The sequence below is a fragment of the Harpia harpyja genome, chromosome 11 (genome assembly GCF_026419915.1).
Source record: "Harpia harpyja isolate bHarHar1 chromosome 11, bHarHar1 primary haplotype, whole genome shotgun sequence".
Taxonomy (NCBI): Eukaryota; Metazoa; Chordata; class Aves; order Accipitriformes; family Accipitridae; genus Harpia; species Harpia harpyja.
This window is the reverse complement of record NC_068950.1, coordinates 34166009-34181681: the sequence shown is the minus strand read 5'-3', so window position 1 is coordinate 34181681 and position 15673 is coordinate 34166009. Positions and strand designations below refer to the sequence as shown.

At 47.6% G+C, this 15673-nt stretch overlaps 1 protein-coding gene across 5 annotated transcripts in view; it reads right to left on the bottom strand.

Moving 5' to 3' along the window:
• Positions 1–15673, bottom strand: part of DMAP1 (DNA methyltransferase 1 associated protein 1) — a 41325-nt gene that overhangs the window by 7221 nt on the left and 18431 nt on the right. For 4 of the 5 annotated variants that reach the window (XM_052800414.1, XM_052800418.1, XM_052800415.1 and 1 more), the window contains exons 9-10: positions 7001–7073; positions 4901–5184 (exon numbers count right to left, since the gene is read on the bottom strand). In XM_052800414.1, coding sequence (XP_052656374.1) covers positions 4901–5184; positions 7001–7073 — 357 coding nt within the window. Of the gene's footprint in view, positions 1–1349; positions 5185–7000; positions 7074–15673 lie in introns of those variants that run through there. The other variant, XM_052800417.1, reaches the window with a different exon arrangement.

Here is a 15673-nt window from a genome sequence, read left to right as displayed (position 1 = left end):
CCAGCAGAGATGAGGGGCTGCGATGGCACCCTTGCAGGGGATGTCACGTCCCTGACATGGGCAGAGCTTTGGGACAGTCATCTTTGCAGTGCAGGGTCTGGGAACGAGCAAGAGAATGGGGCTGAGCTCTGCAACAACCCCGTGGCCCCAGGAGCCCTGACCAAGCAAGCTGGCATGCAACAAGCCCTAAGGAGCAGGGCCTTGAGAATGGGGCAGAGCAGCTCTGCACTACAGCCAGCTGCGCTGGGGATGCTCAGCATGGGACAGAGCAGAGCTGGGAAATGCTCCTCCACCATCAAAACCTGCCATGAAGCGGCCCAGGAGCAGAGCAGGAGGCTGACAGAGAACTACAGCTCCTCAGAAACACCACCTTTTTTCTGGGCAGTGCGTGGATACACCTGAGCGAGACCGGTGGGCTCTGGCGAGCCTCACCCTTCACAGACAAGATTTCAAGGCTGAATCCGGCCATTGGAAAGATGGGGCCATTCGCGCCAAAGGGAGAACATGACCCTAGCCCCACCGCCGCATTGCAGTGAGACTCTGTGCTAGGCGCTGCACGGACACTATGGCCAAGACCACAGCGGGTTCAGCACCCAAAGCCGGGCTCTGCGTGCGGGGCGCCCCAAGCATGCCAGAGCCACCAGGTACCCCGTGCCGTAGGGCACTGGGTGCCATAGGGACACGTGGTGCCAAAGCCCTGGGGTCCCCGCTGCACAGCATGAGATCGAGTCCGCTTTTCACACTGCACCACAGGCAGTGGTGGAGGCCGGTGCTGCAGCACCCCCTGCACAGGCACAGTGACTGCAGTCAGGATCCCACCATGCCCAGCCCTGCAGCCATCCCTGTCCCCAAAGGCCTGCAGAGCCGCTGCCCTGGCTGGCAAGCACCCAAGGGATGGACAAGGCAGCACTGACATGGTCTCCAAAATGAACCAGGCTTGCCCATCCCTGTTCCTCCAGCCCTGCCGGTCCTGCACGCGTGCAGCAGCACACATGGTGGGAGGCCCTGCTGCCTCCTCCGGTGGGAAGGCAGCCCCCAGTTCCCGCTGGGCGCTGGGCGAAGGGCAAACAGAGCATGGAATTTGCACGGCTAAAAGTTAAATACAACACACACACGGATTTCGTCAGAGGCCCTGGCACGGCTGCCTTCGCAGGATCCGATTAACAGGGAAATAAAAGGGCCAGAGAACCCACACAGCAGTGTGAACAGATGCCCTATAAAAATCAAATACATGGTAATCAAGGGGACCGAAAGGTACATTTAAAAAAACAAAAACCCACCCTGGAAACAAAGGAGCTGGGCTTTGTGGCTTTCCTGGGAGGGCTGCGGAATTAATGGGGAAGAGCACATGTGTTTGATAATCTTTATATGGCAAAAGACCCATCTTTCAAATATGTCACAAATTCATATTAATCACCTTCCTATTGCCTTCTGTGGCGCAGCTATTCCAGTTGCCTTGGGCAAAATTGGGAACTGTCTGGTTAAAAAAAATGTTTTACATTATAATTTACAAGAGCCTACAAGTCTAGTTTCTTTTAATGGAAAGAACGATTTAAAAAAAAGAGAGGAATATATATACACCCTGGTATATATACACTATATATATATTAAAATATATATATATATAAAAGACAGATATTGTAACTCCATCTGGAAAGAGAGAATGTTTGATCTTAACAATGTAACTTCTAGCTTTCAAACAGGCTCAGAAAACAAGAAGTCAGCAGGAGTTCAGATAAAGGAAGCTTAAAAGTCAAATAATTCTGACTCTGAACCCGAGACTTCTTAGACTCAAGGTCCTTTCCTTTACCCATTAATGGGCTGACTTGTGAGCTCAGGAACAAAGTGCTGCAATGTGAGGATTTCTGAGAGTCACTCATTACAGATCACTGAGTGGAGTCTGAGTTGCGGAAATCAAAGGATCTAATCTGGAGTAACTGGCTGAACTTCTGCTTGGAACTAATTTGTTCCGAGTTCGGCTCACCTTTCACCTCCCGAAGGCCCCGAGTAAAGTCCCTACCGGGGTCAGCAGCAGACGGCACTGGGGGGATCCCAGCTCAGCTTTAATGGTCAGCGATGAGCATTGCAGCCCCCAGAAAAGGGTGGGCAGGCAGCCAGGGTAGGAGGGAAGCAGTGGACACAGCAGGCCAGAATGGTGCCAGGCTTCCCGCTGCCCCATGGGGTCTCGCTGCTGAGAGACGCAGACACCTCTCCTAAACTGGGCTAAAACACCCTACTGAAAAGTCCCCCATCCCCACTGCATGCCAAGGGGGATGGTGGCAGCCAGCTGTTGCCACAACCAGTATCTCAAGACCCTGGTGTGCCTTTGCCCATCTGTTCCAATTCCTGGAAAGGAATCCAGGCATGCTGGGCAGGGCTTGGGAGTCAGGACTCCTAGTCCTATTCCTGGCTTTGCCACTCACTCCCTCCAACATCTGGAGCAAGATACTTCTCTCCAGGGAAACAAATCTGGCTTCAGGGGGAGCAGCTGGTTTGGAGGCTGAACTAATCCATGCTTAATCCAATGTGTGGAGTGCCATGGACGGGCAGTGCTAGACAGCACAAAGGGATTCTCCAACTCAGAGGAATTTGAAGCAGGGAGATTAAATTATTCCCCCAAGGACCCCTGGCAGCTCAGTGGCAAAGCACACACTTGAACTTGGGAGTTCAAGGCTGGCGTGGCAGGGTTAAACCGCTGAAGCAGCCTCCGTGAGGGGAAGGGCAAGGTGTCACCCGCAAGTGCCCACCTCCAAGGCTGTAGCAGGCAAGGGAGGGAAAGGCCACTACAAAGCACTACTGCGCTTGCTCTGCAGAGAGCTGCTTGTTTGCACTACCAATATTGCTGCCCCTGCTGCAAGCGGCCCAGCGTGGGGGAAAAGTGCTGTGCTTGCAGAGGCAGGCTGCTTTCTCAGCACTGTGTCCTGGGCCCACTGCCTCCCACGCTGTCCCCATCACACCAGGGCCTGGGACACCTCAGGGTTATCACTGTGCAGGGTGGGGACACATGCATGCACCCTACCAGCCGAACAGACAGCAACTGCCCCAGCCACCCCCCTTCTCAGAGCTGACCCCAGCCCGCTGATCTTCCAGAGGCCAATTTTAGCCATGATGCTGAGCGAGAGGCACTGGGGCTGCTCCTGCCAGCTCTGGGCAGGGTAGGGAGCATCACCAACACACAGCCTCCACTCAGCTCAGCTCATCCTTGCAAAAGCCAGTTGTGGGCCGCAGGCTGCTGGTCTCTCCCACCGCCACATTGCCCAGAACTGCGGGAAAGGTTCAGGGCAAGCACAGTGCCAGGCCCTGCCTGACTCTTCAAACATACCTGAGCCAGGCAGAACGTGGTACAGCAGCCTCATTCCCCTTCTCTCCAAGATACCCCTCCAGCTGGGATGTAATTTTTTCCCCCCCTCGAAAGGTAGCATAAAATGGTCACAGTGTGAATGTGCTTGACCTTTTGTCTTGGACTAATCTAATTGTGTCGTCTTTGTGTAATCAGCCGGTAAAGGTCAGTGCTGTATTTAACATGGGGGCCCTTTAGGTACTGAATTTGCCTTGCAGTGAATTAACTTGATTATATTTCTTTCAAATATGTCAGAGACCAGGTCAGTTTAACCCTTTCTGTGCTGCCTGGGCCCACCCCTTTGTTTCCAATTCCAGGAGGTGGCACTGAGGAACAACGTGGTCAGAAACACACACATGGGCTCCCTCTTCCTGCAGCCACTGCCACCACCATCACCACCACCTCTCCCACCTTCCCAACAAGCAAAGTCTCCAGGGAGAGCAAGTGTGTTGTGAATCAGCCCAGAAAGTTTGCAAACCAAGACACTCCAGACCCACAGGGAGGGGTGAGATTTCAGATTGAATGCAGTAGGGAAAAAAAAAATTCAGAAGACTCCTTTGCAAACATGAACCTGTCTCAGTGGAACGCTTCCTTATGACTCCATACTGTCACAATCAAATAGGACATTACTCAAGTCCAGATTAATGTGTCGCCTCTGCCGTTGACAGATAAGATGTTCTCAATATCCTGCAATACATTATACATTTCAGAAAGTAAAGGTCTGTGCCGCTACCGGGAGCAGTATGTCTGAGGCGTCGAGGATGCCACTGTGTGGAGACGGGCAGCTTTTATCAGGCAGTTCAGCTCAGCTGTGCCAGGGGACTGCAGAGAGGGGAAAGCAACCTCAGCTGATCCCCAGGCTTACCCTTGGCCCTGAGGCAGTTGTGAGGGGCTCGGCAGCCTGCTCTCGTGGAGGCAGGAAGGAGAGGCTGGTGATTGGCATCCTGCAGAGGTACATGCACAGGACATTGTGACAGGGCTCGCAGTGGAAGAACCCCTAGTCTGGCTTTCCTTTCCCGGCACTGGAAATAGGGTATAAAAAACACCCCTTTGCTCTTCAAACACCTCTCTCCTTCCCAAGCCTCCTGCTCCAGGCAGCGCTACTGCCTGACTCCAGGGACTTGGGTAGGTCATGGCTCATCATCTCAAGGCTGCTTTCCCCACTCGCTTCCCTCTGCCGAGCAACCCTTATGGGGCTGTGTCTAGAAGGAAAATGCCTCAGGCCTACAGCTGTACTGGCATCACTGTTGCTGCCCTAGTGCAAGCTCTCGTCACCCAAAGCCTTGCTGCTTTGGTCCACGGTGGCACCCACGTCAAGCCATCTGCCTGCATGCAGGATATAGAAAGCCCTGCTGACCCCACCTATAGCACCAAGAACACTGTCCAGCACAGGAGACAGCCCAGAGAGCAGCACTGGGACTTGGGGGGAACAGGCGTGCTGTGCTCCCTTGGACGCGCACACCTGGAGGGAGAGCAGGGCAGCATCCCCAGCGCTTGTCAGGGCATCTGCGTCGGAGACCTGAGTGCTCCCTGTTCTGCCCCCCCAACCTTCCTTCTCACCGAGTTGGGGGTCAGTGGTGCTCCTACTACATCAATGATCTGGTCCTTGGCATCTCCCTTGCTCTCCTCGATGCTGAGCCCTGCCTGGCCATCTGGATGGGCGCCTTCCACACTGAGGGGGCCAATACTACCAGCTTTGGCCAGGGCCTCATAGCGGTGCCGTAACATCTGCAGCTCATATTCGCAGTTGGCAAAGGCTTGCTTCAGCTCATACAGCAGCACCAGGTCACTCCGTAGCTCGTTGAACATCTGCACGATCTCCTCTGTGGGCATAGGGTTGAGATCTAGGGAGAAAAAGGGCCTCTGTTAAACACGCAGACCCGGAACCCTACAACAGAAGATCCCTAGAAAGCTCCTGGCTGCCCATTCACTCCCACAAAGATATGCCAGGAGCCTCACTGCCATCACATGGCTCATTAGCAACCGGCATCCCTAAGGGCTGGAGACCTGAATTTCCAGGCTATCCTTCAGCTCTGGCCAAGGCCTAAGGGTGAACCTGCAAAGTCCAGGACTCGGCAAGTGAAGGATGATGGAAGATGCAGATCAGACCAGACAACTGAACTACCCACCAGGTCATATGAAGCGAGCTCAGTCTTGGGAGCAAGTCCTCACACACTGCTGCAGAGGACAGAAGAGCTCCTGCTGTTCCCTACACCTTCACCAACAAGGGTGGACGGGCTGAGCTCCCTCGCCTCTCTTGTTGCTCCTCCCAGGGTAGGACTGAGGCAGAGAATTGCTCTGCTGCTGTGTTAGAGACATGTATTAATGCAGACCTGAACTGCTTGTAGCAGGGGCTGGCAGATCACCTCTACACACCATGCATTCTGCTGCAGCCCATCACACACACACACAGAGAGCCAGGAAGAGCTGCATGTTTTGGAGAAGAAAAGGATGAAGGTCTGCGCATTTGTCCTGATATACAGCAGTGGCCCACACAAAGCCCAAGTGTGTTTCTGCACTCTAAGGCACAGCAGGGCTGGAGCACCAGGAAGCCCTCGAGATACGTGTGTTTTGTAAGGCAGGAGTGGGGAGTCAGGAACCCCTCCCTACCCTCGTGGAAAGTGAGCTCTAAGAAGCACTCACATCCTTCCCCAAGGCTTCCCTAGCAAGCAAAGACAGTAACTCCCTTAGTTTTAAAGCAGAAAGGGGAAACCACCCTGGCTGAGCCACTTTCACCAGCCACAGGAGGCCTTCAGAACTGCACACACTCTCTGAGACAACATATCAAGCCATAAACCAGTTGGCCAAAAAACCTAACAGGAGTTAACAGAAGTCAGTACTGGGAGCAGGCTCAGTCATCTCTTATAAATCACCGATAAGGCTTTTTTTTTTAATTCTTCTTTTCTTTTTCTATTTTTAAAAATCCCCCCAGCCACAGTGGGGGGAAAAGGAATCATCAGGTGTCTAATCAAGCGGCACTGCATGCTGGGACCTGTAGTACCTACAAACTGTACCCTCTGCATGGAGGGCAGCAGCTAGCCATGGGCTGCACTTCTTCCCCTCTAGCTACGAGCGGGTACTGTACATGTTAAGTGAACCCTTCTTTCTGCTGCTAAGACACCGGAGTTCAAGAGTGAGGGATGTGTGTTTACTCGCCTTTCAGCAGAGATGCTCCAGATTTTCACACAGCATGCAACCTATAAAGGGGGGATGAACAGTCCCAGACGCATTTTGGACTTGCCACCGTGAGCAGTAAATTAAGAGGAAACGAAGCTTGAAAGCAAGACAGGGCAGCCCTGAACAATGCGCGTGCCGTGGTCACTAACACACTTAGAAGTACCTCTCCTAGCAAGGCTGAGATTTGCCTTCCTAATACTGTGCTGCCTCTCTTGATGGTTAAAAAGGCCCAAACAACAGAGAAACAAAGGCTCTTTTAAAACATTTTTCTACTGGGAGGAAAAAAAAAAAACCCCTGTGCATCTTGTTCTGGCTTTTACCCTCTCTTTTTTTTTTTTTTAAAACACATAAAATATTTTAAAAACCATTCACATACTGTTATTCAAGAAACTGGCTGTATTACTAGGGGAAAAAATAGCCCATCTCGAGAACAAAGGCTAGCTCTGTGTGTCTCTTTCTCTCTCGTGTGCCCCCTTTACTCACCTACTCCGAGTTCCATCAGCATCTGCTCCAGGGCTTTAATCTTCTTCTGTCCCACCGAGCTTGGCAGTTTCATCTGGAACACAAAGGTAACAGAGCCACACAGCTCAGAGATAGCCCTCACTCACAGCCGTCTAGTTCAAAAGGCAAGAGAGCTTTTCTTTTTATAGTGCAGGGGAACAAAAAAAGAAAGGGAGAGAAAGGAAAATCAAGTGGTAAGAGAGGGAGACAGGGGCTGAAAGTTTTCAGACTAGGTCCGAGGGCAGGTATTGAAAAGCCTGGTCGTGAGGGCTTTTATTTTCTCTCTCGTGTGTGTGCAAGACACGCTGTTTTACAGTTTCCATGTGTCACTGAATTAACAACAAAAGTTCTTCTTGGCTTCAAACCCTCTCCTGCGGTGCCCAGCCCATCAAAGGGCTCATTTACACAGTGGCTAATGTGCAATGCTGCCCTACTTTATTCGCTTTAGCCGGCCTGATTAGACTCATGCGCTAACAGACTCACTTCTCCTTTTACCTGCTGAGCCCCAGACCTGTGGGATTCATTTACAGAGCAGGCTTTATAACAAAGGGGAGAGACAGAGAGAGCACAGTTACTTGACTGGCGGAAGTGTGAACACACATTTACATCGGAGCTAAGGGGCTAGGTGAGAGAGGAAGCATCAGATGTGAGCTATGAAAGGGAATCTGAGCTGGCCAGGAGAGGAAGAATGCATACACTTAGCAGGGTCCTTCCTCTGCATTCATTTGGGCTCTAGCAGGAGTGCTAGCTGCTCAGACCAAGCATTTATTAGATTACAAGCAGCACAAACGTTGTTGGCACAATATGGCAGGGCGAACAGGTTTCCAAGCCCTGCGTATATATCCAAGAACGAATGAAAGCACTTTCCTTCCTCAGCAATGCTAGAAGACAGACCAGGAAATAAACGATGCTCAACACCACAGTGTCAAACACCTCACTGCACACAGTCGTAGGCTCTCCCTCCATATCCAGCCCTAGGAAGGCGAGCTCACCTCTCCATCCAGGGATCACCATCACCAGCCCAAGCTGCCCAGCAGGCCATTGAATAGCCAAGAGGTGAGAGCATCCTGCACACCACCTGCTGATCAGTGGCCCCAACCTTGGCCAAACCAACCATAAGCCTGCAACACCGGGCTGGGAATGACCTGAAGGAAGAGCCATTCTTTACTCCACCTTAAAACTGGCCTCTGAAGTGAGCTCACTGGAAGGTCCCACGGTCACCTTACTTCCCATAAGCCACAGGGTGAAGTTCCGCAAAACAGACAGCCCAATGTCAATCTCCCAAATTAGGCCCATCTTCTCCACAGTGTTCACTGCCCCAACACAAAAATGACGACAAGAGACACCATCTGGAACTTCTTAATTCCTTTGAAGGCAGGAGCACTGCATGTACATACCCAAATAGTGAAAATGCTAACCTTAACTCAGCTATGGCTGAATGCGTCCCCTCAGCAGCTCCACAATCCCAGTGCAGGACCTGCTGGGAAAACCTGCCTTCTCCACCACATCATTTCAGCCAAGAAACCAGAGTATGGATGCCACAGAGCACTCCAGGGGAATGGGCCTTTCACAATATATGCTAAGAAGCGCCTAGTCCTTTTGCTAGGTATTACCACTACAATTAAGACTCCAGCAAAGGACCAAGAGGACTATCAGGGTAGGATTTCTAGGAAACCAACCTGATCTGGAGAACCCAAAAGGAGCACTAAGGAAAAAGGAAAACCTGCCCTTACGCAAACAGCCAGCACAGGTTAAGAGAACATCTCTGTCTTTTTTTATACCCTGAGGGTCTTTGGCTTAGAGCTGGGGTTTCTGCATAGCAGTGAATTTCATACTTCAGAGACTGAATCTTTACAGTTGACCACAAAATGATTGTTTTAGCAGAAGACAGACTGCCAAAGGTATCAGGTATTTGGAATTCAGTCAAGTCTTTGGTCCAAAGTCTTAACTTGAGCAGAACTTTACTAAAATAGGTTTTCCCAGGAGCTCTGCGGCACAGACTACCTGCACAGGCTCTGCTGAAAAGCAGGAGGAGAGGGTAGACCCCTAAGATAAGGCAGCCCAGAGCACTGGGACAGGAGATGGTTCTGTTTATTTGGTGGGTGCCATGCTGCAGGCTAGCAGTGGGATGCCAAGGAAGGAAAGGTCACTTAGCACAGCTCAGCAGGAGACAGAATGGATAGCCTGGAGCATCAGGAAGACATTCCCGAGAGCAAGACACCTTGGTCCAGAGAACTGTTCTGCCCCACAAAGAATCACACAGAACATTTAAGATGGGCAACGTACCCAGCTCTGCCTCAGCTGGGGGATGTATGAGCTGACCTAGTCAGACTATGCTATCCTTAACTCGTACGACACAAAGAGTTAACAGAGCCCAACATATCCTCATTGAAGAGCTCTGGACACACAATACTTATGTGATTATCACAGCGCTGAAAGTCTTTCTTCAGCCCTGCCCCTAACACTGACATCACGGTCTTTCTAGCTAAAGGGAGGATTCCCTTCTGTTAAATACCAGCTGGAAAAAGCATGCTGGACTTCAAGCCAGCTTCAGGAACAAAGGACAAGAAATAGGAAAAGTTCATGTTTGGCTAGGCGAGGTGGACGGACAGGAGGTCTTGGTTTGTTGGTTAGAGGAAGAGCACAAGCTTTTCTCCTGGGAGACTTCCACTAGCTCAAGGAACTACGGGCAATACAAACAATTAACCTGGCAAAGCCTTCAACTGTGATGCTGTGTATGTCCTGCTCACATCCCACAGGAGTCTGGTCAATGAATACCAAGCCAAGGTCTTCACTGACACTCCTGAAGATTAGAGGATGGAGCAGGGAGAGGCAGGACAAATTAATTTAACTTCAAAAAAAGGAACACTAGAGATGCTCAGGAGGAGCAGGGCTGTGAGTTTAGTTTAAAAACACATCAATTAAGCTTCCTTTTAATTCAGGCAGGAGGATCTGGCCTGCAAACAGGAAGGCTTCATTGGTTTCTCAAAGCAAGAGTATATTTTAATTTTACCATCATTAAGAAAATGTTATGATTTATGTGGCTGCTGTCGGACTAATATCTTTAGAATTTAGCTGGCTAAGCCAATTCATCTCTAAGACTGATGAAGGCTGATTGCTCTCTATGCAAAATGTATTAAAACTAAATGAGCAGTCTATTACTCAAATGCTGCTGATAATCTGTTAGCCAGGGTCCGTTAGCTGGGCTGCCTTGTTGCAGGAGAGAAGCCCTCATGCCCTGTACAACTCTGATAAGCCCAAGCTTACTTCAGCAAGCCCTTCTTTGTTTTGGTAGATGTCCAGAGATACACCAGAGTGCTGGAAGTGGTGTATCACCTGCCCTCTTTCCTGAGGCATAAGGCAATCCACAGGGACCACAGGTCCCAGCCAATGGCAGAGAACAGCTCTCTGGCTCGAGATGCGTGCGCTGGGATATGTGGTTTCTGCAGGCCATATCTCTGTGTTAATGAAAACACCACTCAGGGCAATCTCGTTGCTTACACCACAGCTCCTGGGACATTCTTGGTGTTGTCATGGATCGAGTCCTCTGCAGGGGCTGAGGAAAATTACGTTCCTCGGAGAACTCCAGTGAGCAACCACAGCTTCTGAGGTGAATGGCATTTGCCCTTTTCTCTCCGTCCTTATACTAGACTATTATTGTTATTTATTATCTTTAAAGTCCCCATATAATAATAATACCTGGGAAACAGATTGCTCCCGTCAGAAAACTGATTAGCCGGGATTTTTGAGGTTACTATATTTTGGATGCTCTTCTCCTTTGACAGCCTCTCCCTACAGCCCTCTTTGCAACACCAGCCTGTGCTTATAATTACACCAACGTCGCCTTTGATTTAAGGACTGTAATCCTTTGTCCTTGCCATAAACAACCTGCATTAAACACATGAACTGCGTGTACCAAGAGAAAAATAAATAAAGAGCTACAGAAAATTGTGTGAATCAACACCGTGAAGCCACAATACCAGAGCTTACCTATGCAGAGGAGCCTTGCCTGATCCTGGGATACACAGCCTCTGCTGGCATGCACTTGGCCTGAGAGGCACAGAATATACCCATACTGACCTGGTCTGCTCTCCCCTGAAGGAGGAGGGCATTGCTCAGGAATTGGGCCATGCAGCTTAAATAGATGAACAGAGCATCCACTGCACTTTCACAGCAGGGACTGAGAGACTGGGGGGTGGCCCTGAGCAGTTCGATTTCTATAGAGGGTCTCACTGCAGAGTACCCTTGAGGTTTTGAATGATACAGGATTTTTATTTAATGTTCGAGACATTCCGCCAACAAAACCTTGCTAATTCACACTAATGACTAGGAGACCTACTGCAAATTAATTGCTAATTGGCAAAATTCATTAAATGAACAAACATGATAAGAAATAACTGAAGATATAGCCTCCCCAAACAGACTTGGTTCATTTATTTTTGTGCGCCATTCAGTTTTCATGATTTATGCTAATACTTTTAAGCATAGTTGTAAATGTATTTGAGTATATTTTGGAGGAGTAATGAAGACTAAGTAATAGCAGAGCTTGCAACACAGTCCCCTGTTATGTCTTACAGCATCACCACCTGGCAGGTAGAGACTGTCAGAGAGCTGTACCAGGAATGGAAAAGGTCTGCAGAATCTACAGACACATTCAGCTAGGTCCCACATGTGATTACATCTATGTGGTCATCTTAAATGTCCTGCTCTCAATTTATCGCTTTCTTCATAAATGCTCCATTTCTGGTGCTCACAACTTTAAAAAAAAAAAATAAAAAATCCCACTTTTGTGCTGAAACCTTTTGTTTGGTCTATCACCAAAATACAAGGTCTTTTAAATTAATCAACAGTTATTTGGATATTTCACATGTACCCTCCCTGACGCTGCACTTCATTTTAATTCAATTTTAAGACAACCTTTTCCTTAAACTCAACCTTCCCCAACCCTAAACAATATGACTGTCCTAAAGCCGTTAATCCTAAAAGCTCTACACCATCTGACCTGTGTCTGTACAGCCATAAACTGTGGTTTTATGCACCAGCACCAGTATTGTTGTTCAGGATTATAATACAGCTCACTGACATTGAAAACTACCTTCTTCATGGTTTTCAGCAGCAACAAAACTTTCTCATTAGGCACTTTCTTCATGGATATCTTTAGACTACTGAATTGCTTAGTGGGTTTCCGGGAAGGAGTGCTAAAGTTTCAGATGAATAATGTTTTTTGCATTTTCTGGCTTAAGATGGGGAAAGAAGGTCAACGTTTCCCCGGCTGCATGGCTCTACTCTGCAGGAGGGGAGGCTCTCCGCTCCTGCAAGTTTTAAGACTCAAGGAAGGAAAGAACCATATTAAGTACTTTAGCCTTAGAGCTCTGGAATTTAAAAAAAACCAACAGAGAAATTCAATTTCAGATATGAACGTGCACATTTCTGGAAATCTGAAGTGCTTAACTGCTCAGAACTAAAGTGCTACAATGGAAGGCAGATGGGCAATTGCAATGTATCTATGCAAAAGTTAGAAAAGTTTGAAATTGCACAGGTATTCTCTGCCTCAATGAATATACATGCTTCACCCCACCCCAGCTTACAGCCATGGACCCCGTGTCTTACGTCAGTGCCTGCTCATCTGCCAGACTAAGATTTAGGACAGATAAAAATAAAGAGTCATACTGCTATGCCATCTCTACTATGCTATGTAACACATTCAACACACAGTAATCACTGGGATGGCACATGACCATCAACTTGCTCCATCAATTAGGCTTAATGCTAAATAAACCAATCTTTTCAGAAGAAAACATTTCTATATTAACTTATGTAAATGGTTATTTCTGAGGGTTTTTTGGACTTAAGTTAGACATACCTCACAAATTACCAAATCAATTGTGCAAAAATATAAATTCTGTATTTGAATCCTCCTAGTAAATTAAACCAGTTTTACTTGTTAGAGAAATATACCTAGTGAAAGCTTTGTCAAGGATGAGGGAGGCCAACAGATTCCAGAGAAGCACAGCACACTCAGGTATATGGCAAAGTAGCAGCTCACTGATCCTATAAACATTAATGCCTCGTTATGCATGTATAGCACTGATTCAAGGGGTAAAGCTAAGAGATACTACCTAAAGAAACTGAAGGTCCTGGAGCATCAATGTCTCAGCATGATGGGTTTTCACCAGTGCAGGTAACAAGGTCTTCAGGGTTTTTACTCTTTCCCACCCTTTCCCCCCTGGGAAGGGGGTACAGATTGCTTTGACCGAGCACAAGTGGCCTAAAATGAGAATGACTTGGAATCCACACAAACAATGCCCGATAACCTGGAAAAAGTCAGCTTTCTACAGGAAGTGTTTGTGTAGGGAAAAATAGTAAAATACATGGTGCAGAAATGAACTGCACAGGACATTTTTACTGGAGGGTGTTTTATGTCAAAAGCACGTTACCAGTATGACACCATACTATTTTGCTTTAGGAGATCTGCAGATTCCCAGAGAGTCCTACCCCTGCCTCTCACTATAGGCATGGAAACCAAGCTAAGACCTGTAGAGGTGGCTGCAGGAAATGGAAGTGGCTGCAGGAAATGGAAGTGGCTGCAGGAAATGGAAGTGGCTGCAGGAAATGGAAGTGGCTGCAGCCTCTGAGCTGCATCTGACTGAAACAAATCAAGAACACAGAAGAATGTGCTACAATCACAGGGAGGGCCCTAAGGCAGGCCACAGGAGAAGGAACTCCTAGGACAGTTTCACATAGTACAAGAACATCATGTAAACTTCCAGATCAGACACAAATCCAAGAAATTGTAGCAGAACATGCATCTAGTCTTGAATTGATGTTGCCTTTCTCTTAAATAATTTAACTGAAACTACACTTACACAAATACAAAAAACCACACTGACTAATTACACTCCAATCATTATATTGGTTATGCTAATGAAAGAAAAAAGTAATATATATGGTGCTCTGCACAAATTACATACAATCAGATTACCTGATGAATGACACCTAAGACTGTGTTACTATGGGCACACAAAGGTAGCAAAAGCTTCTCAAATCGGTCCAGGACTGGCAGACAAAGGTCTCCAAGGCCTCATAGTGCACAGACACTGTTTGTTACCTGACAATTCAACAGAAGTAGCAACACAGAGTGTCCTTTCCAGAACTACAACTTATTTTAAAAGACCCCATTACTGTACCTAGAGTGCTCTCTTTATACCCGAGAGCCTACTAAGGCTTTGGTCCAGATGCTTTCCCACACCAAAGAGCTCCATGAAAAAGGTGACAGATGCATTTTCTTTCAGCAATTTAACATTAACTGCCTTTCAGTTTAGCTAAGTATGAGAACGGAGGAGGAGAAGTGTTGGATTCACCTTCTCTGGTTCATCCAAGATTTTGCATCCTTTGCTGTTCTCTTTAAAAATAAATACTCCAATATTTTCATCTTATTTCATTCTCTACAGGCAGGAGTTTGATTAGGAAGTGCACCAGCACTCTCTTGGCCCTAATTAAAGGGCATGTAATACAACAAATAGATGGCAATGCCACAACATGAATTTGATCCAGCCTGCATCATTTGTTCATAACTTTTATTCACAGAAATGAGACTCCTACTTTCCTTACACACCTCTGTCAGGCTCCCCATGGAAATTACTCTCATCCACTCTCTTGTAGAGTGCAAAACATACAACTTCACTAATGAAAAATTGCTAGCAGAAGCAACAAGCACATCTCAGCTAACTAATCCATGGGATGTTCAGATCTGGAAACATAAAACTTTCCTACCTAATAAGGGTGTGCTGATCTCCATCAGATTGATGCCAGGATGCCTTGGAGTGCAATCAATACAAAACAAATAAATTATTAATTGCTCCAAGTAATTAAATTTATCAAATCCAAATAAAAATAACTGATATTTTATGGAACTGCTTCCAAAGCTGAACCTCTGAAGGGACAGTATTGATCACAGGAGGACAGACAGATGTTTCACATGTTCACAGCCGATGAGGTCTGGGTTTGCATTAATGACAGGGAAGGAACAGAGCCAACAGCCTCCAATGCAGAGTAAACAGGTGGCGTGCTTGGCCATTTAATTGCGGGTCAGATCAAATATGGAGAATAAACATGTCTAAACACATACATACAACCCCATCTTCCTCTAGAAATATCATTCACCTTGGAGCTGTAGTAAGCACTCAGTTCCCACTCCAAAAAAATAAAATGGAAGAGAACTCACACACATACATTCCCCCCGCAACCACAGTAAATTCTTACTCATTAATCAGTGCTAAAAAAAAATGCTCAGCAGGCTAGTAAATATTTAAAAGCTGGTGAGTGTGAATATTTGAATCAATGGGTAGTACAGCTGTACTTGTAATTTTCCTTTCTCTACTTCTTTTTTAATTGGGCCGGCTAGTAAATTGTCTACAAGATCCCAGTTAGCAGATGGAGTCTGGCTGCTGGCTGGAAGCCTTTTCTGAGGGGAGGTGGCCAGCTTTGAATGACGAAGCTGGAGCATGCCTCAGTCCTTTCTGCGGACTGACATCTCTACAAACTCCTTTTCATCACAGAGTTTTGTTTTGTTTCCAGATGAGACATCACTCAATCGATTCTCTTCTAGTTCCTTTGTTTCCAAACCCGTGACAACAGAGCAAGGACACGGACTTA